The sequence below is a fragment of the Gambusia affinis genome, linkage group LG11, assembly GCF_019740435.1.
Source record: "Gambusia affinis linkage group LG11, SWU_Gaff_1.0, whole genome shotgun sequence".
Lineage (NCBI taxonomy): Eukaryota > Metazoa > Chordata > Actinopteri > Cyprinodontiformes > Poeciliidae > Gambusia > Gambusia affinis.
In genome coordinates, this window is record NC_057878.1 from 6,409,982 (window position 1) to 6,435,620 (window position 25,639).

Consider the following 25,639-nt stretch of genomic DNA (forward strand, 5'->3'; position numbering starts at 1 on the left):
CTACTGGCAGAATAAAACTACGGACCCTTCTGGGGTTGCTCGTGATCTAGCTAGTGAGGCATCCAATTCATGACGCTTAGAGCTGTTTGTATTAAAAGAAAATAACAACTACTTATAGTCAGATGTGCTCATATTTACAAGTTCCACTGCATTAGCATGTGTTTCCATAAAGCATATTTGGAATGTCAGCAAAATGTCAAAAAGAGTCCAATATTGATTTTGTCTGAAGGAGATATAAAAGAAAACTTTCAAGTTACACCAATATCATGTTTGGAGCTGTTAATAGCCAAAGTACTGGGATAATTCAAGTTAATCACTTAGAATTGATCATCTTTTCAAGTTGTGTCTGTGAAATATTGTGACCCAAAATATATATTTTTTTGATTTACAGTACAGACCAAAAGTTTGGACACACCTTCTAATTGGACTCAATTAGAAGGTGTGTCCAAACTTTTGTATATATTGTCACAAAATAGTCTGCATTCAGTGTTCGCCTTTTTAGTTGGTAGTGAGAATAAAAGAAAAAAAAAAAAGATTTGTAAAAAAATTTTTCGTTCAGTTTAAAAGTCACAATTTGTATTGTAAAATATATATGTTTTGCTCAAGTAGAGAGAAAGCAAATCTTCATTGTTAAATCCTGAATTTGGGTTATAAAATATTTCCGATTTATGATGGAATCCATGCGTTCTGCAGGATAATCAAGCATAGTGCTCACAAATGGAATCTGCTGACTTTTACTAAGAGATGACTGGGATGGTTAAAAAATAATTTCAGCTTCTTTAGGCCCAAAACCTTCAGCAACAAGCCCAAGCTAGTTGCTATTTCACTGTTATCGAGTTATAGCAATGAAATACAACATTGAAATATATTGTTGTGTCTACTGTTGAAACAAAAAATATGTCAACATTACAAAATGACCAGTTTTCTTTTCCTAGAGTGGCAGCATTGCACCTCCATAATGTCACAAATATTGGTACACAGTGTACATGTATCTGAACCGGTTCGGGTTTTTGCCCCTCCAAACCCTCCATACCATACAGCTGTGGGCAGCGTCGCTGTGAGTCAGTGAAGCCGTGTGGGAGGAGTTAAAGTAAGATGGCTGCGGGAGAGGCAAGAGTGCTTGAGAAATCATCAAATGGGATGTTTATCTGTCGCTAACAGGATGCACAGCTGCCCCGAAGAAGGAGTGGTTAATTTGTCAGCGTCGCCGGGTCAGTGTGGAGCAGTTCGCCGGTTGTCTCCGCGCTGCGTTCGTGTCCGTCAGCCGTTCATCGCTCTGACATTGTGGAATTCACCAACAGCTAGGTGTTAGCAGGCAGCTAGCTGGCTGCTAGCTATCCGAGGAAATCTGCTCCTCTTCAACAGCTGCTGAGACTCCTGCACACAAACAAGGTGCGCATTCGTGGTGTTGCTTTCTTAACTTGTGTTTGTGTGTTGACTTTCTTGGTCAGGTATTTTTAACACGGGGCTTTTGAGATAGGATAAGTTAATATTTTACAGTGTAAACTGGGTCGCGACATCGTTTCCAAATTGAATTGCATCGATTGTTATTTTCCGACGTCGCCCGGTGAAACGCCTCTGCGGGCTGGTTAAACTGAAATGCAGAATGGGAAGTCTAAAAATATATATGTATGTATACAAAAATGAAAGCGTTAATCAGAAAGGCGGCGTTAAGTTTCTGCCAAAGGCAGTGACTGACACGAACATATGATGTAAAAGCATTAGGAAAGATTCAACCTTTGAACTCCTGCCTCCTTAGTTAAATGAAGTCGGACACATTCCTCTGGTTGTTATCTCTAAACTCTGAGGCTAAACGGTAACCGTTCAATAGTCTGTCATCTCACCTGATAAAACCCCCGGTGAAGCAAAGCAAAGCGGACTTTCCTTGGGTTTTTATGTTTCACATATAAAATGTGCAACCACTGTAAAAAAAAAAAAAAAGAAAAAAAAGAAAAAGTAAGTAGAAAGGATTTAGTTTTACTACTTTTATGCTTTTGGTCTCCATCAATTATGAGTCTGCCTTGCTCGTTAAAGTGTGAAGGTTAGAGTCCCTGCTGACTTATAATTCACAGTCACTTGCGTAACCCGTTAACCTGTTTCTTGACAGATAAGTAGTGGGTAAAATTGCAAACACTGTTGAGGAGATTTTATCTGTACATGTATGAGTAGGTTTATCTCTGGTGGTTTATTTGGCCACTTTTTTTTTTTTTTTTTTAATTCTTATCCGATATTTAGATAACAATGTTTGCACATGTCACCCTTTGAGGAAGTGCAAATGTGTAGAAAGTATTTCTCACAACTTCAATGTTGAATATCTGTAGCAGGCGGATGATGTGCATCTGCCTTTTGTCTCCAATTAGGTATAACGATGGTATTGATTGCATTTACCCGACATTTTCCTGTCTACTGTCTTTCTTTACAGCGGTTGGCATCCAAGCTTCACTCTCGCACACCAGTACTGCGATGATGTATTTTATATCGACATAAACAAGGCTCACACCCCGGTTGCTGTTTATAAGAAAACGTTAAAAGCAGCTTTCAAAGCTGGCTGTCAAATGTTTGTTTTTGGCTCATGTTGCAGGAAGTGTGTTGGTGCAGTCAGCTGCCATATGTACTAAACTGCAAACTAGATCAACTTTTTAACAAATGAAATGTTGCTCCTAAATGGTTAAATCAACTGAAATTACATATTTTGGTATCTTTCCAGTCACAACAGACTGAGGTTATCTGTGGAGACTGGTAGAGGTTAGAGGTACAAAATAGGGACGTGCTTATGGAAATTTGGCCCAGTGTCGATATCCTACACTAATATATCTCTTATGGCCAATAACCGATATTTACCGATATTATACACATTACATTTCACTACCCTTTTGACACCTTGACAGAAAACAATACGCCGCCGTCTTCATCAGCGCTTCTCCCCACAGTCTTGCACTGCAACACATGACTAACCTTCTTCAATTACAAAGGCATCAAAATAAATCTTTTTGTTGGCTCAGTTTTATTTATTCGATCAATACCATTATGTTAAATGATATCGGACGATGATATCGTGATATCCGATTATATCGGACGATATAATCAGCACTAATTTTAGTGCCAATTATATCGTGTATCCCGAGTACAACAGGAGAAGACTGTGACGGTCTCAGTTCGGTCAAACAGCAGGAAGCGAGCGGACTACAGCGCAAGGCATTCTGGGTCAGTATTACCAAAACAAACGTGAACCTGGCACTAGCGGGAGAAGTGGCTGGTGGTCTTTTACCAAAGACAAAAGAGACATCTTACAACAGCTAAAACCTGAGTCAAGTTTTTGTTCACATTTGGTGAAGAAGGAAGTTGCGCTCAGTGTCTTCTTCAGAGGTTTTCATGTTGCTTCCTTCAGTGGTTCTTGGTGCAGCGCCACCACAGGCGAGGTGGTGAACAGGTTTTTCAAGTAGTTTGCCTCATCTGATGCAGTGCAATGTGAAAGCGAACCGCACCAGCTGAACATACAACAAATATTGAACTTTTGCTTCTCAATCGAACCAAGTCTAACAGACTACCAATTGTGACAAAACCCTGAAGGATACTGGTTAAGCTGGAGTCTGTTTCAGTTTGTCCACTGTGTGAAGTCACAGCCACTCTGGAAAAACAAACAAAACTTCTCGCCTGACTTTTAGCCCATCTTAAGAGTTTGATCTGCTACAAGAGGTGGAAATGCTCAAGCCTAAAGAGTGGTGAATGGTATCTGCAGTTGCACTTTGAACTCGTTTTATGAGCGCTGTTATGATGCTGCGTGTGACCTGAAAGTTAAAGACACTTTGAATTTCCGTGTGTGCTGCAGCGCTGAAATCTGCATGTCGAGCTTAGGATATTTTTATTTAAAGTACTTCAGGTTTTCTGACTGAATTTACATAAATATTGAGGACAAATCTTAGTCAAACAGTATTCCTCAGGTGGGTATTTTTGTGTTTTCTCCCCATTCATACCCTTAGATCTCTGCACAAACTCATATGCTGACCTTAATAAAATAAGGAGTGGTTAATCATTAAAAGGAAAAACAAAGGGCTAAACAGTGACCTGGCTTCCTTTCAGAACCACTTGTGTGTAGCTGCTGAGAGAAAATAAAGAAAGTCCTGGATGGAGGTTTTCTTTTTTTCTTGTGTCTGATCCCAAGTGGAAATCATGAGTCATTTATCCATGTCATGTGGAAACGAGGAGCATGTTGCAAATCTTTGTAATGATGACATTTCTTATTGTAACATCAAGCATATTAGCTTACTGAGTCATCAGGGTGGTTTCCTATAATGGATCCTTTTGTTCAACCACAAGTCAAATGGGTTCCTAAATGTACAATTTGATGGATTAAGGTTGTTTTCTTAGTACATTCAGACCTCTTCGACTTTTTTAAATGCTGACATGTTACAGCCACAAACTTCAGTGTATTTTTGTGATGGCCCAACACAGCATCATGCACAACTGTGAAGTCAAAGGACGTGATTTTCACAATTTTGAACTAATGAAAAATTCTACGCTTGTTTGTGTTCTGCCCCTTTTACTGTGATATTCCTGCATTAAGTCAAGTGCAACCAAGTGTTATTCTGGACATAATGGAAGCATATTGAGAAAACGCATCATACACATGGTGCCTATGATTTTCCTTAACAGGGACATTGAAGCTAGTCGGTGCTGATGGAGCTAACTAGCACCAACTAGCCGACTAGTCGATTCTTTACAGGGCCAGTCGACAATGACTTGACGGAACAGATTTTTTCCGATATAATGAAAGATGAACCCGGTGAGTTTGTCAAACAACTCAAATTGTATCAAAATGTAAATAATTTACCAAAGAGAAAATTCCAGCAAAGGCTGCCGAAGGTCTGCATGCAGAGACTGTAAACCGCGGCAGACTGGAGTCTGACTGTCGTCCTCGGTTCACTTGGCCCATGTATCTCTTCCCTCTTCCTGTCGGATTGCTGTCAAATAAAGACAACTAGTGCCGAAAACATTCTTTAAAAAATCTATTGAAGTAATGATGACGTCGGGCTTTTTCTGCATGTGGGTTCATCCCGCAGAGAGAGCCGCTGCTGAGTCGGCGGAGCGCCCTGCTGCGCATCGCGGCAGAGGAGCAGCAGGTGGCAGCGCTGAATTCACCTGTAACCAAATGTTCATAATAAGCTTGGTTTGATGTGGTTAAATTTGCACAAAACTGAATTGGCTTTCTTATATCTGGAAATCGCAGGTTTTTTTTTTTGTTTTGTTTAGTTCTACTTCATTTTGTTTTATAGTTAAACTTGTTACTCTTTGAACAACTAAGCTTTTAAAATATATATATCACATTTTCCTTTTAGTTGTAAGCTTGTGAAGAGAACGGATGTAACAATATGAATGAGTTTAACACTTGAAGAGTGAACACTTGTTTATTTGCTTGCTTCTCTTGCCAGTAGCTTCCCAGTTTCCACAGTAAACGGGAGCAGGACTTGTAGTTTTCTGTACTAGAGGACTGAAACAGTTTCCCTGGTAACAGCATACTGCAGAGGCTTATATTTGTTGGGCGGGAAGTGATTTTTCTACATACTTGAATTGTTTTTGTCCTTTTCTTTTCCTTCTGATGGGCAGCTTGCAAGAAATCTGACAATATAGAAATTAGGACATTTACTAGGTTTTTGCAGAGAAATTAATATGTAATGGACTAAATCTTATTCTATTGACATCCTTTGTTCCAGTTGTTCCAGATATGTAATGGTGTGCATAATAAGGAATTTCAGTTCTAGTCAAGTACAAATTGTTACATCACCCTAGTTATGGTGGTTCTTTGTTCATCATCAGTTTGTGGTACAGAAAAGTTGTAGATTTAAAGTAAGGAGTCGTTTATCTGTTTGTCTTCACAGAGGGGTGTACCTGTCCTGACCGGCTATGGAGTGGTGTTGGCTTCAGACTGGATGACGGCGTCCACAGGGAGGACAAGAAAGCAAAGTTTCTAAATCAGCAACACCCTTCCCTTTTGGAGTTGGCTGACCGGCAGTGACAGCTCGTTCAAGCGTCGTCCTTTTTCTCCGTTTGGGATCGCCTCCCCTCTCCGTCCCTCTTCCCCTTCTTTTTCCTTTTATCTTTGTCCATATCTTCTCCTTTAGTTCCCCTCCTGAGCTCTTGCTTTCCTTCCTGGGCGCTTTTGTGTCTGGACTTAGAAGTTCCCTTTTTGCTATTTTTTTTGTTTTGTTTTGTTTTGTTTTCTCCCCCCTCATCCCTCCCTGGTGTTTGAGTCTGTGAGACCTTTCACCTGCCTCCCGCCGGGTTCGGAATGAGCTGGCTTAGCAGGTTGAACCCACGGTCCGGCCGCAGCGCCGTCGCCTCCGCCGCCCCCTCCAGCCCGTGCACTGCCGACCCAGAGACCTGCCTGATGGTGTTTGAGAACCACTGGAGACAGGTGCGCTGAAGACGCCGCCGCTTGCTTTGTGACGCCGTATGCTCACAGTTCTGTTCATTTACTTTGCTGGAAGACATTTTTGAGATGCAAGTCAAGAATGAACCCAGAGTGAACCTAATTTGGTGAATATAATTTGTGAAAAGAAAAGACTGGCTTCCTGTTGTTGATGGTTGCAGCCATGGTTGCTACTCAGCTAATTTATGCATTAAGTCTACTCTCCTAATTGGGGAAAAACCCCATCTTTATTACAAATGAACTTTGTCACATCTGAAGTAGTAGTTTGGAAAATGAATAATAAAATAATAAAGTCCAAATAAAATGTTTGCGAAAGCATATTGTACATTTTCAAGGATTTGCTTGTTTAAATAAAATTCAATAAATGCTTATTTACCATAAATGAGCAGGACTTTAATCGATTCAATTCGATTAATTAATTACAGATGCTGCAATTAACTAGATTTAGTTAATGGTGGAACTTAGTTAGCATAAGTTAAGTTCCACCATTAGTTTGTGCTTAGGCCAGTGTGATATTGTCACTATATGATAATCTGGAGTACAAACACTAATCCCAGGGCAACACAGACTTTGAGTTTAGTTCTTGTTTTCAATTCCCTGTTGTCCAGAGTTAGATGTTGCCACTCTGCTATTGTATTTCTAGATCAACAACTATAACAAGCTTATATTATCTGTTTAATTAATCAAACTGCATGTTTGCTCATTTATCTAACTACCGACACTGTTGGTTTACTTGTATAGCTAAGATTGCTATACATTTCGCAGTCTGTCGGTGCTTTTGTGGATCTGACCAGTAAGGAAGTGTAGATTTTAACACTTTAGATCAGGGGTCTCAAACTCCAGTCCTCGAGGGCCGCAGTCCTGCAACTTTTAGATGCGCCTCTGCTGCACCACACCTGAATAGAGTAATTAAGGCTCTGGAGAACTGATCTACACAAGCAGGAGGTAATTAATCCATTTCATTCCAGTGTTTTGTACCTGTGGCACATCTGAAAACTGCAGGACTGCGGCCCTCGAGGACCTGAGTTTGAGACCCCTGCTTTAGATGGACCGTGCCAGTGCCAACGTAAGGAGCCAGACTGGCTCATGTCCAGTCGCTGGATAAAAAGCGTTGTGTCTTCCACAGCGCTGCCTCCTCCTGATGGGTTAAATGGCTTGGAGGCAGCATTAGACTGTTTTGTTGGATGTTTGCTCTTTCAACTGGACTCTCAACGGGGATGCTCTTTTGTTCAACAAAAAATTGTTTTCAGAAGAAGCAGCTGCGGTGCTGATGTTGCAAATTTCTAAAAATAATCTCTTCTCCCTCCGACATGACGGCGTGAGCAGAACGAGAAGACAATAAGTAGACGTTGGTTGTGTGGGCGAACATCTGCCCTGTTTTGTACGTTTGTTTGCCCGCTGTGTGTCAACTCATCTCAGTTTCTGCACATGTGCAGCTTCACCACTGACACAGTTGTTCCGACTCGTCATGTTGGCTAACCAAACCCTGGCCGTTGTGTCGACTCATGCTGACTGCACATCACTCTTGTTTGTGATAATGTTGTGAAACCTTTTGTTGCATTTAACACTTCAAATGCTGCTTTATTGTTCATCTTCGAATGATTGCGTCAGACTGCTGTTAAATACTTCTTATAATGTGTATTAGTAATTTCATCCATTAACATCCAAAAACACCAGTAGCTTCCTGACTGCACTCGCGAGGAAACGTAGCCTAAAAGTTATAGGATGTTAACTAAAACATTTTAAAACCTTAGTATATCTTCATACCAGTTAATGGCCTGGTTCTTTTTAGCTCACTGAAAGAACTTTAGTATCAAAAGACTTTAGTTTTAAAATCCTGACTGTGTTCTCCAAACCTGTGATTCTCGATCCAGGTTATTAACTCCATGTCCTGGATGTTTTCACAGGTGATTAACAGACTTTTGTTTCATCCTAGGGAGTTAATGCAGTCATTTGTGCGGGAGCAGAGATTCATATAAAATATGGCAGACTGTGGGTCCTTTGGAACAGAATTAAGAGCCCACATTAAGCTCTAATGGGATGTTGGTTGCATTCGAATCAGAGGAAATGTGTTGAAGGCAGCAGTTCACCTGACTATTAAGTGTTTCAGTTGGCCTTGACTGCAGCTGTCCTTGGTTTTGTTGGTGTGTCCGTCCCATTTCCTTCTATCGCCAGGAACTGAAAGACCTAACTGTTCGGCAGTCAGCTTCTCAGTTTAATAATAATTTTGTTCTTTACCTTGATTTTTGTTCACAATAAAGAGTTATCCACTCTGTATGTTTAGTCTGAATCTAAGCATACAAACCAGTGGAAATATTTCCACATTTTGCAAATTATTTCATGTTGCATGTTTTGTAGTTGCATATTTTTATGTGATTTTTGAACTTGGAGTAATTCAACAGCTGTATGTCTTTAAAAAAAAGGATTTCAAGGATACAAGGATAAGGATAATAAGGATATCATCCTTGTAACGTAAATTTATTTATTTTTCTTCAGGTGTCTTGGGTTTTGGATCAGCGAGAAACGTCATCCTCCAGCGACGACCTGACTGCGGTGCGAAACAACACCGACCAGATGTTGTGTCTGCTGGCGGAGGAGCGTCCCGCCGAGAGCACAGAGGGCGGCTCTTGCGCGGCGCCCATGGGCCCCATCCTGGAGCTGGTCGTCACGGAGAACATCCTGGAGCGCCTGGTTCAATGGCACCTGTGGCGCGGCCTGGACCCGGACAGCCAGGGGGCCCTGCTCAAACTGTTCGAGATGCTCATCGGCCAGTCCCAGCAGCCTCTGCTGCAGCACACAGCCGTTCTCCACCCCCTGCTGAGGCTGCTGGGAGCGTGCGCCGACCCAGAACTTGGCTGTCCCCCGGCCTTGGAGAACAGCCTAGTACTGCTGCTTAATCAGGTACACACAAAGAAATAAATCTTTGGTATACTTCATAACTGTGTTTCTGAGTTGGTTTGTTTTTTTGGTTTTTTTTTGTTCAAATTAAAGTGTTTTACCTCCATTTGGGTCTCTACAGCTTCTAAAAATAGATCAGGTGCTTAAAAAAAACCCACACACACAGCTTTATTTTGGCAATAAGTTGTTTTTTTGGCGTCTGGAAAATTAGCCTTTTCAAAAACCCTCCCGAATGTAATGTCACAAATCAGCAGGCACTGTCCCTCACTCAGCAACTCCAGCAAAGCCCAACTCATCACCTAGCAACCCAAGCAGAGGTCCAGCATGTGTAGTCGGCTGGTTTTACAGCTGTTTGCGCCGTACAGTGGCTGCTGGAAAAGACAAGTGTTTTGCTGTTGACTTACCGTCCAGAAACCACATGCTGCAGGAGGCTCTACTAATGCTTTTCAAAGATGTTCAATTGTGTAATTTCATGTCTGTTTGCTGCTATTTTCACCTGCGAGTGTAAACGTTGAGTTGGGAGGCGTGGCTTATGTGGATTTAAAGTGACAGGAGCCCTAAAAGATCTTCAGAAAGGAGACAGACAGACTGAAGTGTCACAACCCAAGAATTATTCTTTGCAAAAAAAAATTGTAATCATGTCTGTGTAACCCATAGACCTATATTAACCTCCTCAAGAAAGCACAATTGGTCATCTATAATATTTTATTCTTGTTAAATGCTTGCTTTGAACTTCATTGAAACCTTTGTGTGTTTTTTTTTTTTTTAGTTTATTCTTTTAAACTTTTGAATCCACGACAGGTTTGCGTGTCCATGGCCCGGCAGCCGGTGGTCCTAGAGATGCTGTTCCAGGCTGCGCCGGCCCAACAGGGCTCCACCAACCTGCTGATCTTCTCCCTCCTCGTGCCGTTCATCCACCGGGACGGAGCCATCGGCCAGCAGGCCCGAGACGCGCTGCTGCTGGTCATGGCGTCCTCGGCCAGTCACGAGGCGGTGGCGCGATACATCGCCGAAAACTCCTATTTCTGCCCGGTGAATCTCAACATTTGTTTTTGTTTTAGTGCCAGGTTTCTTTTTGTCAAAAAATAAATAAATAAAGAAAACAAAACATTTAGAGAGATTAAAGCTTGATATCAAAATTCTTATGTGGAGGAAGTTTGTGTTTTTATGGATGATTTCAAACTGACTGGTAATATCTTCTCTGGTTTTGCGGAGGTTCTACTATGTAATGCAGCATCATCCTGATAAACTTATTACCGTTTTGACTTCTTGCGTCAAAGTGATGTATAGTGAAGAGAAGCTGACCTCCTTTATTAATATAGCAGCTGAGTACAGCTCAAAAAGCGGGACCCTGGCTTGCTGTCTGACTCTTGCTCTTCAGAAAGAGGAGGATGTGGCCTCTGAAACTCTAATGCATTAGTGATGATGCGTGATAATGGCTGCAGAAGAAGATGACTATGCACTCTGACAGATCAGCCATCCTTATCTGCATCCTATCACGTAGTTTCCTGTGACCATCACACAAAATAGTCTCTACACTCAAAGAAATGCTTGCCTGTTAAGAGGAATCTCTCATAAAAGGGATCCTTATGATGTGCATGTGGGTTTATTTTATTTTTGTTTGTTGTCAATCGTTTTTCAGTGAACTCTTCCGTTTTTCCAGCATTTCTGGATAAGAAATCACTTTAGGAGACGTCACTATTTTGGAGTTTACCACTAAAAAAAGACAGATTCAGCCGATTTGTTATTAAAATATTTACTTTTTTAAAAAGATCAGCTAACAAAAAAAATCTGCACACCTTCTTGCAATTCCCTTCAGCTGCCACCAGATGAGAATAAAGAGTTGCTAAAGTCTTAATGATAAAATTTTTTTTTCCAGTGAGAATTTGCATGTTTACATTTCAGGGCAGTTATTCAAAACTGTGGTAAGCCATCGTGAGATAAAGCATTCCTGTAGAATCGAAACATTGCGGCGCTTTTATGTGAGATTCAGAGCAGTGGCCACTGCTTCCATCTTTTGACTTTTTCTGTGCTCTTTGGTGGCAGTGAGCTGGCTCAGCTATTTCTGCTCACTGTCCTTCCAGCGTTTTCAAGATGACCTACTTACTTCTTTCCAGAAGTAGGAAAAACATGGAGGACTCAACGCCTGACTTGCGCTGTCTTTTCTTGTTGTTTTTTTTTTTCTGTCTCTGCGCGCTAACCCTTTACTTTCAGCTTTGCATGACATTTTCAAAGTTGACGTCTGTTATCGAGTCTTTGCAGCACCTTTCCTCTGCACCCACAACTGGCCTTTTCTCCTCTTCTAGACATCATTTTTTTGTAATTTCTCAAAGTGAACTAATGTTTCTAGATACTTGTTTGTATTTCTCTGACATCGTAGTTTGAGTTTTAGAATTTAATTGGTTTAAAAATATTAAATGAGCCAGAAGCATAAAGTGTTCTTACACAGGTTTAACATTTATGTCACTCAACATTTATGATGCAATATAGAATTTGTGTTGCACGTTATATCGCTTTTATTTATTCAAGACCTACTACAAGACACAAAGATGCATCTACGCCGTTATTGACAGGATGTAGACTGCTTGGTGTGTGTTCAAAAAATAAAATAAACATACACACACACTATGACGTTACCTAAGACATATTAATACTAGTAGCTTTAATTATTTTGTCTAAACGGGATTTTTTTCCCCATATTTTGATCTTTGATCTGATTTAATTTCAGAAAGTATCACTAAATAACTCATGAAAATTGATATATGTGATTAAAATTCATTATCTTTACGGTTCACTGAAGTCACATGTCCTGCATTAGTGCTGTGGTTCAACCGAAGTGCTGAGAAAGGGTTTTTCCTCCTACAAATTTCTTCTGTTTTTACTTTTGTTTTGACACTTCAACAAAAAAAAAAAAAAAATGCTGTTAACAGAAAACCAGCCTGAACCTGTGGGAAGAAGTAATTAAGTAAAATCCAATTAAATCACAAATTAATTACGAGCAACACACTTCTCAACACTCGTCTAGTTAGCTACGGCCGTCTGCAGACTATTTGACCTCTAAAATAGTTGCAGCAGCTAATAGTTTTTTTTTTTTGTGCATCAACTTCGGTGGAAGAGTGAACAAAAAGGCAAACTGTACAGATCAAAGTAGCTCATTATTTTTTAAAAATTGCCTGAGCAAATCGCAGCCCCTTTGTTGGCAGACATAACAGGACAGTAATTACAAATGCAGTTTAATGAGAGACCGTGACTCTGAAAACGCAGTGACAAGGAGCTCCATCCTGTACGTTGAAATGCACATGGGTATCCCTACAAGTGATATATTCATTTTATGTACCATTAAGCATTATTTCCTAATTTTCTTTTGAGTAATTGTTTGCATTATTTTGGTTTATAAATGGTCTAGTAACCAGAAGTTTTCAACTCGTAATCGATTATCAACCCGAGTCTCTCTGCGTTCCCGCAGGTGTTGGCGACGGGGCTCAGCGCCCTCTACTCCTCTCTGCCCAGGAAAATCGAGGTCCGTGGAGACGACTGGCATTCGCTGCGGCGGGAGGACTGGATGGGCGTTTCGTCTCTCGTGCTTTTCATGAACTCCTTGGAGTTCTGCAACGCCGTGGTGCAGGTGGCACACCCCCGGGTCCGCTCTCAGCTCCTGGATTACCTCCACAACGGCTTCCTGGTCCCCGTCGTGGGCCCCGCCCTGCACAAGGTTGGAAACTGAACCCCGTTTCTGGTTAGAAGTAGTTTTGTGTGATGTTTTAAAGTCTGCCCGCTGGAGTTCAGAACATTTAGTGAGAGATGGAATCCGCGTTCTTTCCACTTTGTTTAGCGACTCGCTGATGTTCTTGTGTTTTGAGGTGAACTGGCAGAAAACCTGGAGTTTTAGAATTTAATTTCCTTCGATTGGTGTTGATGAGTCAGAGGATGAATCAGTAATTACTTTCCATCGAAGAAACTGTCCTCTGTAAAATTCTCCTAGGCGGGAAGATTCGTCACATTGTTCCTCTTTTAAACTGCGTTTTTTTTTTTTTTTTTTTTTGCGCGCGTCTGTGTGTGTCTGCAGTCGTCGGTGGACGAGATGATCGCCAGCACCGCCTACCTGGATCTTTTCTTGCGCAGCATAACGGAAACATCGCTCCTCAAAACCTTCCTGCGCTTCATCCTGCTGCATCGCCATGACAATGACACCATCCTGGACACGCTGCTCACGCGCATAAGCAGCAATTCAAGGGTCTGTATACATGTGCATCTGTTTATGAAAGAGCCTGGAGGCTTTAAAATGAAGACGGTTGTGTAGGCGCTGAGTGGGCTGAGGGCAAAATCTGGGCCATGAGAACAACAACAACAACAACAACAAAAAAAGAAAACTAAATCTCTTCGTGTTTGCTGCAAGAACCTACTTTTGTGTTGGATGTTTATATTCAGAAGTGTATCTCAGTTGAAATGCTCGCACCAACTCACGAATTCTGGGCTAGAAAATAAATATTTAGATCATTGGGAAAATATTAATGGGATGTGATTTCATCATCCTGCATGAGCGTCAGAGTTTTCTATGAAGAAGTTAAAACAGGTCTGGTTGGATATGTTACTAACTTTATTTTAAGGTTTTAGTCAGAATCTTTTGAAAACTTTTCTGCTGTATTAGTGTAAAAAAAGAGAATGGATCTCCTGTGTGTGACTGCTCATCAGTTTCTTTATTGTTGCAGCTTTGCATGGTCTCATTAAGTCTGTTCAGGACTCTCCTGTCCCTGCATTGTGAGGACGTCATGCTGCAGCTTGTTCTCAGGTATTTCCCGAGTTTTCCCGAGCGTCGATACTGTGGGTGAATTCTCTTACAGGAGCAGAAAACCTTTCGTGGTTCAGAAATCGCAGATGGAAAGAAAGACGAAATAAATTATATCTCAATTTTCAGTCCAGGCTCAACTTCTCTAGCTATTGAGAGCATGTTTTAGTAAAACTTGCTGTCAGTAACATAACTTTTGAACTTTAGATGATAAAATGCAGTTAAGATTCCTTGAAAAAAAAAAAGGGAACTAGCCCCTTTAGTTTTCCACCAAATCAGCAGGTGCGAGTCACATGCTAACTTCAGTGCTGTGTCTGCAGCTTAAAATGGAATAAAGATTTAACAAATCATATGCAGCAGTGTGAAAATATTTAGTTCAGTGCAGAAATGATTCCTCATGGTGCTTACAGAGCATCTTTCTCTTGTCCTTAACCAGTCTGTTACCATAAATAAAATGGTTGATAGGACCTTGGAAAGTGTAGTTATATATATATATATATGCAGATTTTTATAACAAGTAATGGAGTTGCTGGTTTGAAACTTTTCCACAACTTTATTCCTGACTTGTGTACTTTGTTCCTCTGGTTTTATTGTGCTGTTTATTTCATAATCTCTTAACAAACCTCTAACAAAACAACTCTGTTTTGGACTGTTCAATAATTAGTTGACTTTGAAAAGGACGTGGTTTTAATGGATTTTTATTTGTCTCAAAGTTTGAGAAACTACAAGTGCGTGTCTCATTTTCGGATTTTTACGTATACAAACTCCAGAAAGCCATTTATCCTTTTTATTTTACTTCACAATTATGAGCTACCTTTGCAAAAAATATATCAAATATATATATGTATATAAATATAAACCTATGACAGAAACTTTCAGGGGGTGGTGTTGTGTATTTTCAGTGTGTAGACTAAGAACTAATAACAATAATAATAATAATAATAATAATAATAAAAACTTATCAAAACTCCATGTGTCTGTTTTTTCTCTCAGGTATCTCCTGCCCTGCACCCATGTAATGCTGAGTCAGCGTCGTGCCATCAGGGAGACGGACATGTACGGAAAGTCGGCGAACAAGTTCCTGTCGCTGATCCCGGAGTGCTGCCGGCTGAACGCAGCGAGCTCCACCGAACGCGACGACGACAATCCATTCTGGGGCAAAGGTGAGCGACAACCATCTGGGGGGGAAAGGAAAGACGAAAACGATTTGCATCCGTTTCACCGGGATTGATTGCAAAGGAGCTAAATTACAGTTTAATAAAGTGGTTGTTACCCTGGCAGAGTGAAGTAGTCTGTAAGGGTTGGTGTGAAGGTTAAGATTCTGTATTTGCTCATACACAAATGCAGGGTGTATGAGCACAGGTCTTATATTTTGTCATGACAGGACTATTTAAACTCATATTTTAAATATATAGGAGGGAGTTTTTGTTTTTTTCTTGCTGGATTTTTCTGTCAGGCAGAAGTTTGAGTCGCACACAGGCGACTTCATTGTATTCTGTGACTCGAGGAGGATTAGGCTACCGCTAACGACCTGCAAATCTTGCTAGCTTCTTTGTGTCTATAATGGGTACATTGTAAATTTTTTATCAGTTACCTTGACAACATTTGCCTTTGCCACCTACCAATTCTGTTTCCGACCTATGCGAAGCTACGTGCAAAAACCTTTGGCAAATTCTGCCAAAATTTTTCCATGATGCAGGTCTTAAATTTCATTCATAGAGTAAAGGGTTAAAAAGGTCTGACATTTGACCTGCAGATTCCCGCTGGTAATGACTGATTTATGTCATGAAACATCAGGAACAAAATAGAAAAAAAAAAATTTGCCCGGACACGTAAACTCTCCAGCTTCAGATTTTGGCAAGTTGGAGTCTGTTCTTTTAAAGACGATATTTTTCCATTGATGTGAATGTTTTTGGGGTTTCCTGTGTCGCCCACAGTCATGAACAATCCAAGCACGGAAGCTCCAGCCCCACCCAGACCCAGCACCCCGTCCCGCTTGTCGTTCTTCATGCGGCAGCAGAGCAGCAGTGGCGGCGGCGGATCGGGAGGAGGGGGCTCGTCTAACCTTCCTGCCGTGGATCCGCTGCACCCTGGTCCATCCGGGTCCCACGCTCTGTCCCCGGACAGTCCCATGCACCAGCAGCAAACCCACACAGAGTGTCTGGAGTGGGACGCGGGGTACCTGGAGTACCTCAAGGACGCGCGTCGGGGAATCGAGCATTGCGCCTGGTCCTGCCGTGATTGGTCCGCGCCTTACGACGGAGAAAACCCTTCCCCGAGCGCAGCCCCTCCGCCTCCACCTCCCCCCACCTCCAACGCCTCCATGGCCATGTTCCCGGAGCATTTCTCCTTCCAGCACGGAGGAAGCAGCGGCACTCCTCCAGGCCAGCAGAGGGCTGCCGTTGTGGCGGCGGCACGGTCGGAGTGGAGCAGTTCGGAGCGGGACAGCGGCGAGTGGGACGTCACAATAGGCAAAAACAACTGCATCAGTCTCACGCCGCGCTCCAAGAAGCGCACCCTTCAAACGGAGGAACTGCTTCCCAAACCGATGCCGCCGCTCGTCCCCTCTTCGCCCGCTGCCTCCGCTCTGTCGGCTTCACACTCCAACTCCTCCCCAAGTCAGCACATTTCCACGTCCGCCATCACTGTGAGTTACCAGCCGATGTATAACGGGACAATCGCGCAGGCGGACGGTTGTTCGGACAGCCGGGACAGAGGACTGGAAGTGAAAAAAGTCAAAAGAGACTTGGGGGAGCAGCGGTTCTTGGATGAGAACGCCAACCAGAACGGATCTCCCATCTCCTACTCCTCCCACAATCACGCCGCCGTCCCCCAGTCGATTTTCAGCAACAGGAACAGCAGCGACTTGAAATCTCTACAGTTTCCTGCCCCCGACACCAAACCGCTGACCAACTCAGGCCCGCACCGCACATCCTCAGATCTTCCAGAAACCAACCAACAGTCGCAGCAATCCGTGGAGTGGCTCATCGAAGAGCTGCTGGAACAGGCGCCGGACGACCCCCAGCAGCTCCCCGGAGACGCCAACGGTCAGGGCATCAGCATCGAGGCCTTCACCCAGGAGCTGCGGGAGCTGGAGGACCGGGTGAAGGAGCGAAGCCAAGCCGCCTCCCTGCAGCCCGACGCCGCTGCAGAATCGCTCTCCGCCGAGCAGCAGGACGAACAGCTTTCCACCGCTCTGAACGCGAAGCTGACTGGTGACGTCAAGGGGGAGGGATCTGAGGTGGGAGTCTGGAGTCCTGCTAGACCGCTTAACCAGCCGGCCTCGCAGCCATACACTGGTAAATTATTCTGTGGCAAGTAATGTTCTTAGTTGTATTCTTTAACTTCAGTCTGAGCAGATTTTAGGCTAGAAAACACTTTAGCTCTCTGTCTTTTTCCCCTTCCAGTAACATTGCTTCCCCCTTGGTATTGTTTGTCTTCCTTCATCTGTGTTCACTTTCACTTTGGTATGTTTAATTATAAATCATTTATCAATGATTTTACAGTAGGAAAATATAGAAGCAAACTAAAGTAGCATTTAGGAGGCATTTACAGTCCTTTGCAAAATATCCATTCTCCTTTGTCCCAGCATGACAACAGTAACTTCAGATTTTATGAGACTAACCAACTCAAATCAAAGTTCTGCAAAAACGATCGATATTTCATAAATGTCGGTAGAGGCCAGAAGATGCTGTCAAATTGAGAGTTTTGTCTTTTACTTTTCTTCCCAGATCCACATCTGAATTACCAGACACTAACAAATGCCACGTTTTTATGTGTGAACTTTTTTGTTTTGGTCTAAAGGATTAAATACAAATAAGACTGTGAAGTCTGAGGTATTACTGTGACAAAAAGAGAAAACTATGAGCTGCAAACACCAGCATGACTCCTCTTCAGATGAAAGCTTTTCCTGATCTCAACAATCTGATGAGAACTGAATAAGTATCATTGCATCACAGGTTTATTGAACCGTCTGATAGAGAACATTGTTAAATAAGAGCTATTCTACTTGGTTTCTATTACACTTGTTAACAAGCTGCACCTTTTCAGTCTATGGGTGATATTAATAGAAAAATCTCCCAAATTAAGTTTCATCTAAAGCATGTTTTTCTTAGTAAACGTCAATCAGTGTTTGTTCTTTCTTTGGATTCTAAGCCAATAATTATCCATTCAAAATTCATCAGTGGCTAATATGTTTCCATCCAAATGTAATGCAACGTTTTTTGAGAGACCTCTAAAAAATGTTGTAAAAAGAAAGAAACAAAAAACCAAAACAGAGCTAATTACGTGTGTTTCCGTCTTCTGATTTGGATCCAGGCTACACAAAGTGTAATTTTGCCAGATGTTGACGCTCCACACGGCTGTAATAAACTAGATGTAGAAGTGACAAGCCAGCACTGGCCGCACGTTTCCGAGCAGCTCGAGGTTTGGACTTTTTGCACATTTCTCCGAATTTTGTGCCTCTTGTAAGGCGCAGAGACTCACCACTGGATGGGAAGGTTCCCTATGTGAGAAATGATCTGCCAAATGAGTATCCATAAGCACATCAACTCTTTTTCTTAAAAAAAAAAAAAAAAACTTCAGGCAAGCAAAATAACCCTTCTTTTTTTTTTGTGCAAAATTTAGGAAGTCATTTTGAATTTTACCTCTCCGTCGCATAGAATTCCTTCAAGTTCCAGCAAAAGTGTTGATACCTCTTGAGTATGTTTTTACATCTGTAAATCTTATTTTCCTCCATGTTTAGCACCATCCATCTTCCACCAGACCCGATCAGTTTCTCCATCTCCAAAGCGTTCAGAGGCAGAAAAAGCTTCTTACTGAAACAGAATATACACTGAGAAAATACACGTCTGCTAGTTTCTTAAAGGGTTGCCCAGCTACAGAAGCCAACAGATTGCACAGAGTCCTCTTTGCTTCTGTTCACGCAGAAGCCAAGAAGTTCACCTGAATTGAAAAAGCTCCAGTTTGTTTTTAGAACCAGAAACCAGAACAGCTTAACACACGTTCCAACTCAAAACCTTTTGTTTCTGTTTTTTTTTTGTTTTTTTTCTCCTCCTCTGTGCAGGCCCATTCATGGTGGTTCTGTTTGCCAAGCTGGAGAACATGCTCCAAAACTCTCTGTACGTCAACATCCTGCTCACTGGCATCGTAGCCCAGTTGGCTTGTTATCCTCAGCCCCTCCTACGCTCCTTCCTGCTCAACACCAACATGGTCTTCCAGCCCAGCATCAAGTCGCTGATCCAGGTACGCCAAACTCCTACTAGCTTCAACCGAACCCCAGCTCTGTGCAGTCCTGACTGACTGAAGATCTGTTTGTTCTTCAAACAGTTGGGATTGTTCTCCAACTACACCCTCATACTTTCTTCTAACTAAAAGTTGCAGAACTTTCTCTCTGTTCCTACTCTGATTGGTTTCGAGACTCCAATCGTAGCCTACCGGTTTGGGCATGTCGTGATAAAAACCAAACAGTTTTCGAGAGTCCATGTCAGCTCAAGCTCTCTGTTCTGTTTCTGTTCCTCAGGTTTTGGGTTCTGTGAAGAACCGCATTGAGGCATTTGCAGCTTCTCATGAAGACTTCCCTGGCATGCTGAGGAAAGCCCAGCAGTACCTGGTGGCTCGAGGGAAAGTGGACTGGACCGACATGGCTGGCGCCGTCCCCCCACTGCGGCGCTCTGATTCTCTAGGTGAGTACAGAAAGCGGACTGGAGGCGTGTTAGGACTGAGCTCTTCTACTGAAAGAAGAATGGTTCGGTCCATTCAGGGTTAAATGGATCATCACACTTCAGATCAAAGTTCTTTGTGTTCTCATTTACTTAGAAACATTTTATTTTCAGTTTTAGGTTGCGTCGTCTTTAGGTTTTCTTTTTTGTTCCCAATACCAACTCAGTAGAGATTTTCTAATTCTGCTTTTGTTCATTCACCCACCAGTGACGTTGAGCACTCTGCATCTGTTTTTCCTGATGGTGACAAATATTTTCTTCCATGTTTCTAAAGACACATTTGACTAGACAAGTCCACTCACTTATCACTTATTATTATCTGTTTCTTCTGCAGAGTGTTTGGCTAATGCTAGCTAGTTTGTTCTCTGTTTTGATATGACCTGTTGATAATTCAGTTAATAGAGTTTACTGCAGTTCCAGTCACTCATATTGTGACCAAACCAACAGGAAAAGTGATTTATTTTCTTTATAAACTTTGCACTGTGTTTTGAAAGTCATTAAATTGAATTAGCAGTGTTTACTTTTACAAACAGGTGCCAGACTTGCTTTAAGTTTTAATAATTTAAAAATGCCATGAACAGGAAATAGCCTACATCATTGTACTGTAATCTGTTACTTGTCAGTATTTTTGTTTTTGACTTACTCAGTGAGTGGACACACGTTTCACTCCTCTTTGGGCTTTAGACAATTCCAGACTTGGGTTGAACTGGACGTCTGGTCCGTTATTTAATTTCCCTTTAAGGTTAATAAAATATTTTTGAATTGTGTCTCATTAAAATGTCGATCTAAAGTTTCATTTAAAAAATTTTTTCAAATGAAATAAAGGTAATAATTAAGGTTCTGGCAATGCAAGAATGGCAGGTTTTAAAAGCAGAGTTGTGCAAATGACAGTTTCTCGTGACATTTCCTACTTTCCAGTAAAAAGCCGAAAGCCGTCGCTTGGAGACCTGATCCTCCGACACACAAACAGCCCCACGCGGGCTCGGCACGCCGCTCAGCTGGCGCTCGCTCACGTCCGGGACGGCGGCCAATCGCTGCACAGCGCCTTGTTCCGGGGTGGCAGCGGCTCGTCCGGGCTGGAGAAGCAAGCCGAGGCATTGCGGGTGAAAAACGCCGTCTACTGCGCCGTCGTTTTCTGCGAGTTCCTCAAAGAGCTGGCAGCCATGGCTCAAGAGCACGCCGTCACTTTACCGTTCCCTCGGAGCCAGAAGGCCGAGGAGTAGATTGGTAAACACAACCCCTTTTGAAACTTGACTCCTGGATTTTCTTGTCTTTATTTTTTACTCATTTGAAGCTGTAAAGCGTGTTTCTCCCCTCACCAGACTTGCGCACTGAGACTTTCTGTCACCGAAATATTGATCTGCAATGGTGCAGACAGAAAAACAGGAGGAAAACGGCGGCATTTTTCTACCAAAATTAGCATAAGGAACCTAAAGGACTGGAATCGTTGTTGTAACAGAAGATCTGGTGCATATCATGTATTATATTTACATTCTGTACACATTGAGTCTCGCTAAACACTTGAGATTTGGGAGCTTGTAAATAAAGCCACCGCGGCGTGGCATCGTAAAGGAAGTAGGTGCACATACTGGTGCTAGTTCACACTCCTTATGTTTTCGTTAGGAAGCGTGCTCTCAGGTAGCACAGACAACAAGATGGAAACAGAACACCAAATATTTCTTGGCGGGAAAACATTAAAAGTATAAATATAAAAAAAAAAAAACAACAATATTAGTACATCAAGCCTGTCTTAGCTTTCATCGAAGCGTTTAATCTTCTGTGTAGGACCTGGTCCAGGGAAGGGAATTAGTGTCAGACTTGGTGACGTTATCAGAGTTAATTGTTTTTGAAACGACAGCTAAAAACTGGAGAAACAAGAAAAAAAGAAGAGGGGGAGCGTTTCTTTTTCTTTTTCTTTTCTGTAAAGGAATTACAGAACGTCGTGGAAAGTGTTAGGTAATTAAATGCCATGATTTTTTTTATTTTTTCCTTTTAATTTGCGCCATTTACCTGACATATCAGCAGCATGTGGGTGTGGGCATGTGCCACTGTGTAAGTTCATTTTGATGAACTCCAGTTCTTCAGGCCATTACTGACTCATCAGTCCGTCGCCATAGAGCAGCTGGGGACAGAAAAGACCGCACTGTGTGAAGTCGCTTTTTCTTCTTCTTTTTTTGGTCATTTTAAGAGTTTTAAATTGACTTGCAGTTAGTTTAAAAAAAAAAAAAAACCTGGAGGCATTCACTCTTCTCAGTTCTTTGTTTTTAATAAGTGGGCTACAAATTAAGGGTTCAAGAAGCCATCTATTCAGTTTTTACTCTTTCGCTTTGTGTCTTGATAAAAGGCCAGACTGAACGTTTTTGTCATATAAATTAACATGCTGCTATATTTGTTGTTGTTTTTTTGTTGTTGTTTGTTTTAAACACTAACATTGATTTAATTAGTGTCATAGCCACTGTTTCTTCACTTTGTTGGTGGGTACCAGATCTAAACGTGTGTGTGTGAGGAAGCCAGTCGTGATCAGCGGTTTTTTTTGTTTGTTTGTTTGTTTTTTTTCTCTTATAGCATCGACGGTTGAATTAAGTTGCAGTTCAGTGTTAGAAGCTTTCGCCAAGTTTTCCCTTCATTTACGTGACGGTTTGTTTTCTGCACTTTTATTATAGAGATGCAGCGATCTGAATTTTGTGGAATGTTGCCTCTTGCGGATCAGTTTTGATGGACTAGAAAAAAAAAAAAAGATAAGTACGATTTGAAATATTTTCTCTCCCCTTCTTATATAATTAGCTGCATAAGGTGGAGAGGTGACATCACACTGTGTGACAGAGCAGATGCCGGAGAGACACTTTAAAATGCCTTTTATATCTTTTTGTTAACGGTTATCACAGTTAGCATGCTAGCAGCGCTAAAGCTGCAGTCTGCAGTGTTTATTTGCATATTTATGTAGATTCTTAGAAACTCTGAGATTTCTAAAGCTCTTCATTCGATGGCCATTGATTGCGGTTGAAGGCTCAAATGGATCACAGCTTGTTTTCGCCATGAAGGTTTTTTTGCTTCAAGTCTTTGCTCTCTCTGCTGCAGCGCTAATTCGCTAGCTAATAGCTTCTTACATCTTTCTACTTCCCAGCTCTACTCTATACTGAAAAATGTCTAGCTTTCAGTTAAAAACAAACAAACAAACAAGTAAAAAAAAAAAAAGTTTCTTATTGGCCGGTGACTTTTTGGAGACTATCAAGCTGAAAATTCTCGTTGCATCTCTATTTTAAGTTACGGAGAACCTCTGGAGAACAGATCGATACGATCACTTCTTCTCATCTCTTTACTGTGGAACGCGTTTCTTTGCACATACTAGCTTCCCAAACTCTGAGCAGCAGAGAGAAACTGCCTGTAAAGTCTTTTTCTCTGAAATCTAAACTCTTTTTGACATTGTCATCTCTCCTACCTTTAAGAAAGGAAAGGGGGGAAATAAAGGCTTTTTCATATTGTTAAAGCCAGATCTTTTATCACGTTTGTACGCCACTTTTCTACTGACTTTCTAGATGCATTTCATAGCAGCCCACAGTTTTTTATTGAAAAGGGTTTCTGCATGGCCATGTTTAATGAAATGTAAGTTTAATCGTGTTTCCTGCAGCACTGGTGAGCTTTTGTCACAGACGTCATCCCGTTTGCCTGCAGGAGTGTGTGGAGGCCAGCAGGTTCTCCACTGAATGTTTCTCTGTACATGTAAAGTTTTCCCACTGCCATCCATCGCCTCACTCCTCTGTGGCCTCGTCAGCTTCCTCCTTTTAAACTCGAGATTTTACTTTTTTTTTTTTCCACCATTTTTGGATCCGATTTTAGACACGATTGCGAAGAGTCTTGATGGATTCGCCGTAGTTCCTCGTTTCTGGAGCGATTCCAGTCGCTGACCTTGTTTCTCTTTGATGCATTCATGGACACCAAAGACAATCGCCTGACACCCTCAGCTCCCACATCTACCCTCGGTAATCATCCATGCTTTAACCTCGTTTTGTTTTTCTTTTGTTGTTTTTTTTAGAAAGTGCCAACTTTGGTTTTGAGGTTTGACGTTAACAACCAGGCATGTATGATTTTTTTTTCTTTTTTTCTTCTTCTTTTGTTATAATTCACGTTACCTTCATGAACTTTGCATACACTCCCTGAGTCATTTCCCACTTTTTTTTAATGTATAACTTTTTCATTTAAACACATTATCAAAGGCGTGAACATAGAAGGAGGTATTTGATGAGCGAACATGTCCTTCCAGGGGATTTGATGTCTTCCCGATCTGTAAACACACTTTTATTCAGCACAGCGCGAATGTCGAATAATAAACAACTAAATAAAGCAAAACAACATTTTTTTTATTTTTTTAAAAATTAAGAAACAAGATATGCTGAATTCAATCAGAGCTTCTTTGTCCTTGAAGTTTCTTATTTGGCTTCACAGTAGTTGCCTCTCATTGGAAGCACTCCCAGCGATCACAGTGGTGATTGTGAAAGTGTGTAAAAAAAAAAATAAAAAATTAGAAAAGACAAATAAAGGAGGTTGTCACTGGCTGCTCGGGGGCGGATCTTCCACCGGTCAGGCTGAGCTGTTCAATCATTGTCTGCAGATTCTTTCATTTATGTTGACTTTTATTCGTCAAATTTAGACATCAAAGATTAAGAAAAAAACAAGTCTTTATGTTTATTTTATTGTCTGTTCTCTCGTTTGACTACCTGACAAAAATAGTGATGATTGGTGAACCTACAGCTGGCAATCAGCACATTATGCACATTTTATACACTACAGCTGATCTGACATTCAGCAAAATTTCCTTTGCTTTCGGATTTTTGTCAAAATTCAGAACGTTTTGCATCTCGCCTTCTCTGCAAATAAAAAGTTTTGTTTTCTACCTCCATTTTCCTCTAGATTGTTTTTTTTTTTTTTTTTTTGTCGAGGATGAAAAATGTAACTGAAGCACATTTGTTTTATGGTGTATTATGATGCAGTGTTTTTTATTTTTTTTTATTTTTGCCATAATTGGATGTTTAAGCTCTTTCTGTATCTCTTTTTTTTTTTTTCTCTCCCAACTTTTCATCTCTTGTGCAATCTATGCAACACACACTCTGGTATCCCTGCCCTGGAGCTGAATGAAGATGTGGAATGAATTTAACTTGTAAATACTGTTTTTTAAAAAAGAGAGAGGGAGAAAAAGAAGAGATCAATCAGATCGGTCGGTCTAAGTGAGATGTGTGGAATAACCGGCAGAATGGAAACGGTTTCCAAAATGTAACCATGAATGTTGTCGTAAATATTTTTTTATATTTTGAAATTGCTAGGAGAAAAAAAAGTAAAAAATCATCGTGGGAAAGCTGTCAGAAGAACACTACAAAGGGAAGTTTTTATTAATTTATAAATTCATTGCTTAGCAATATCACATTTGTCTTGGTGTCATTTTTTTTTTGTCGCCTTTTGAAATAAATTATTCTGTAATGCAAACATGTATATCTCACATTAATCATCACAGATTTATTTATTTTGTGCCACAACTGCAGCAGAATGAGAGTTGGTTGGATCTGACCAATCACAGCAGGCCGGACCTGGAGGTTCTGAAATGGGTTCAGACCGTCCAGCTTCCGCTTTGACAGGAACTCATGAATATCTGGGAGCTCTTTAGGACTTTAAATACGTAATGTCTTCCTCTGAGTGCCTTTGCCACGATATGCACAGAATCAGATTAAAAAGAAAATAAATAAATTGACTTCTTGAGGAACTGACCTGCTTTCAAACACAGAACCGCATTTGACCCATTGTACAAGTTCTGTGTCT

The 25,639-nt window shown here is 41.3% G+C and overlaps 1 protein-coding gene across 2 annotated transcripts; it reads left to right on the forward strand.

Annotated features, from left to right (window-relative positions):
- Positions 1–1,035: 1,035 nt before the first annotated feature.
- On the forward strand, positions 1,036–25,309 carry fhip1b (FHF complex subunit HOOK interacting protein 1B). Of its 2 annotated transcripts, XM_044132771.1 has the most exons (12): positions 1,036–1,392; positions 5,877–6,412; positions 8,924–9,328; positions 10,127–10,357; positions 12,792–13,037; positions 13,392–13,559; positions 14,035–14,114; positions 15,105–15,274; positions 16,049–17,410; positions 19,177–19,355; positions 19,633–19,795; positions 20,750–25,309. In XM_044132771.1, exons 2-12 carry the CDS (start codon positions 6,287–6,289, stop codon positions 21,052–21,054), a joined length of 3,435 nt encoding a protein of 1,144 aa, XP_043988706.1. In that variant the 5' UTR covers positions 1,036–1,392; positions 5,877–6,286; the 3' UTR covers positions 21,055–25,309. The 2 variants fall into 2 exon arrangements, with proteins under 2 accessions (XP_043988706.1, XP_043988707.1); XM_044132772.1 differs by lacking the exons at positions 1,036–1,392; positions 5,877–6,412 and adding an exon at positions 7,407–7,493.
- Positions 25,310–25,639: the final 330 nt, after the last annotated feature.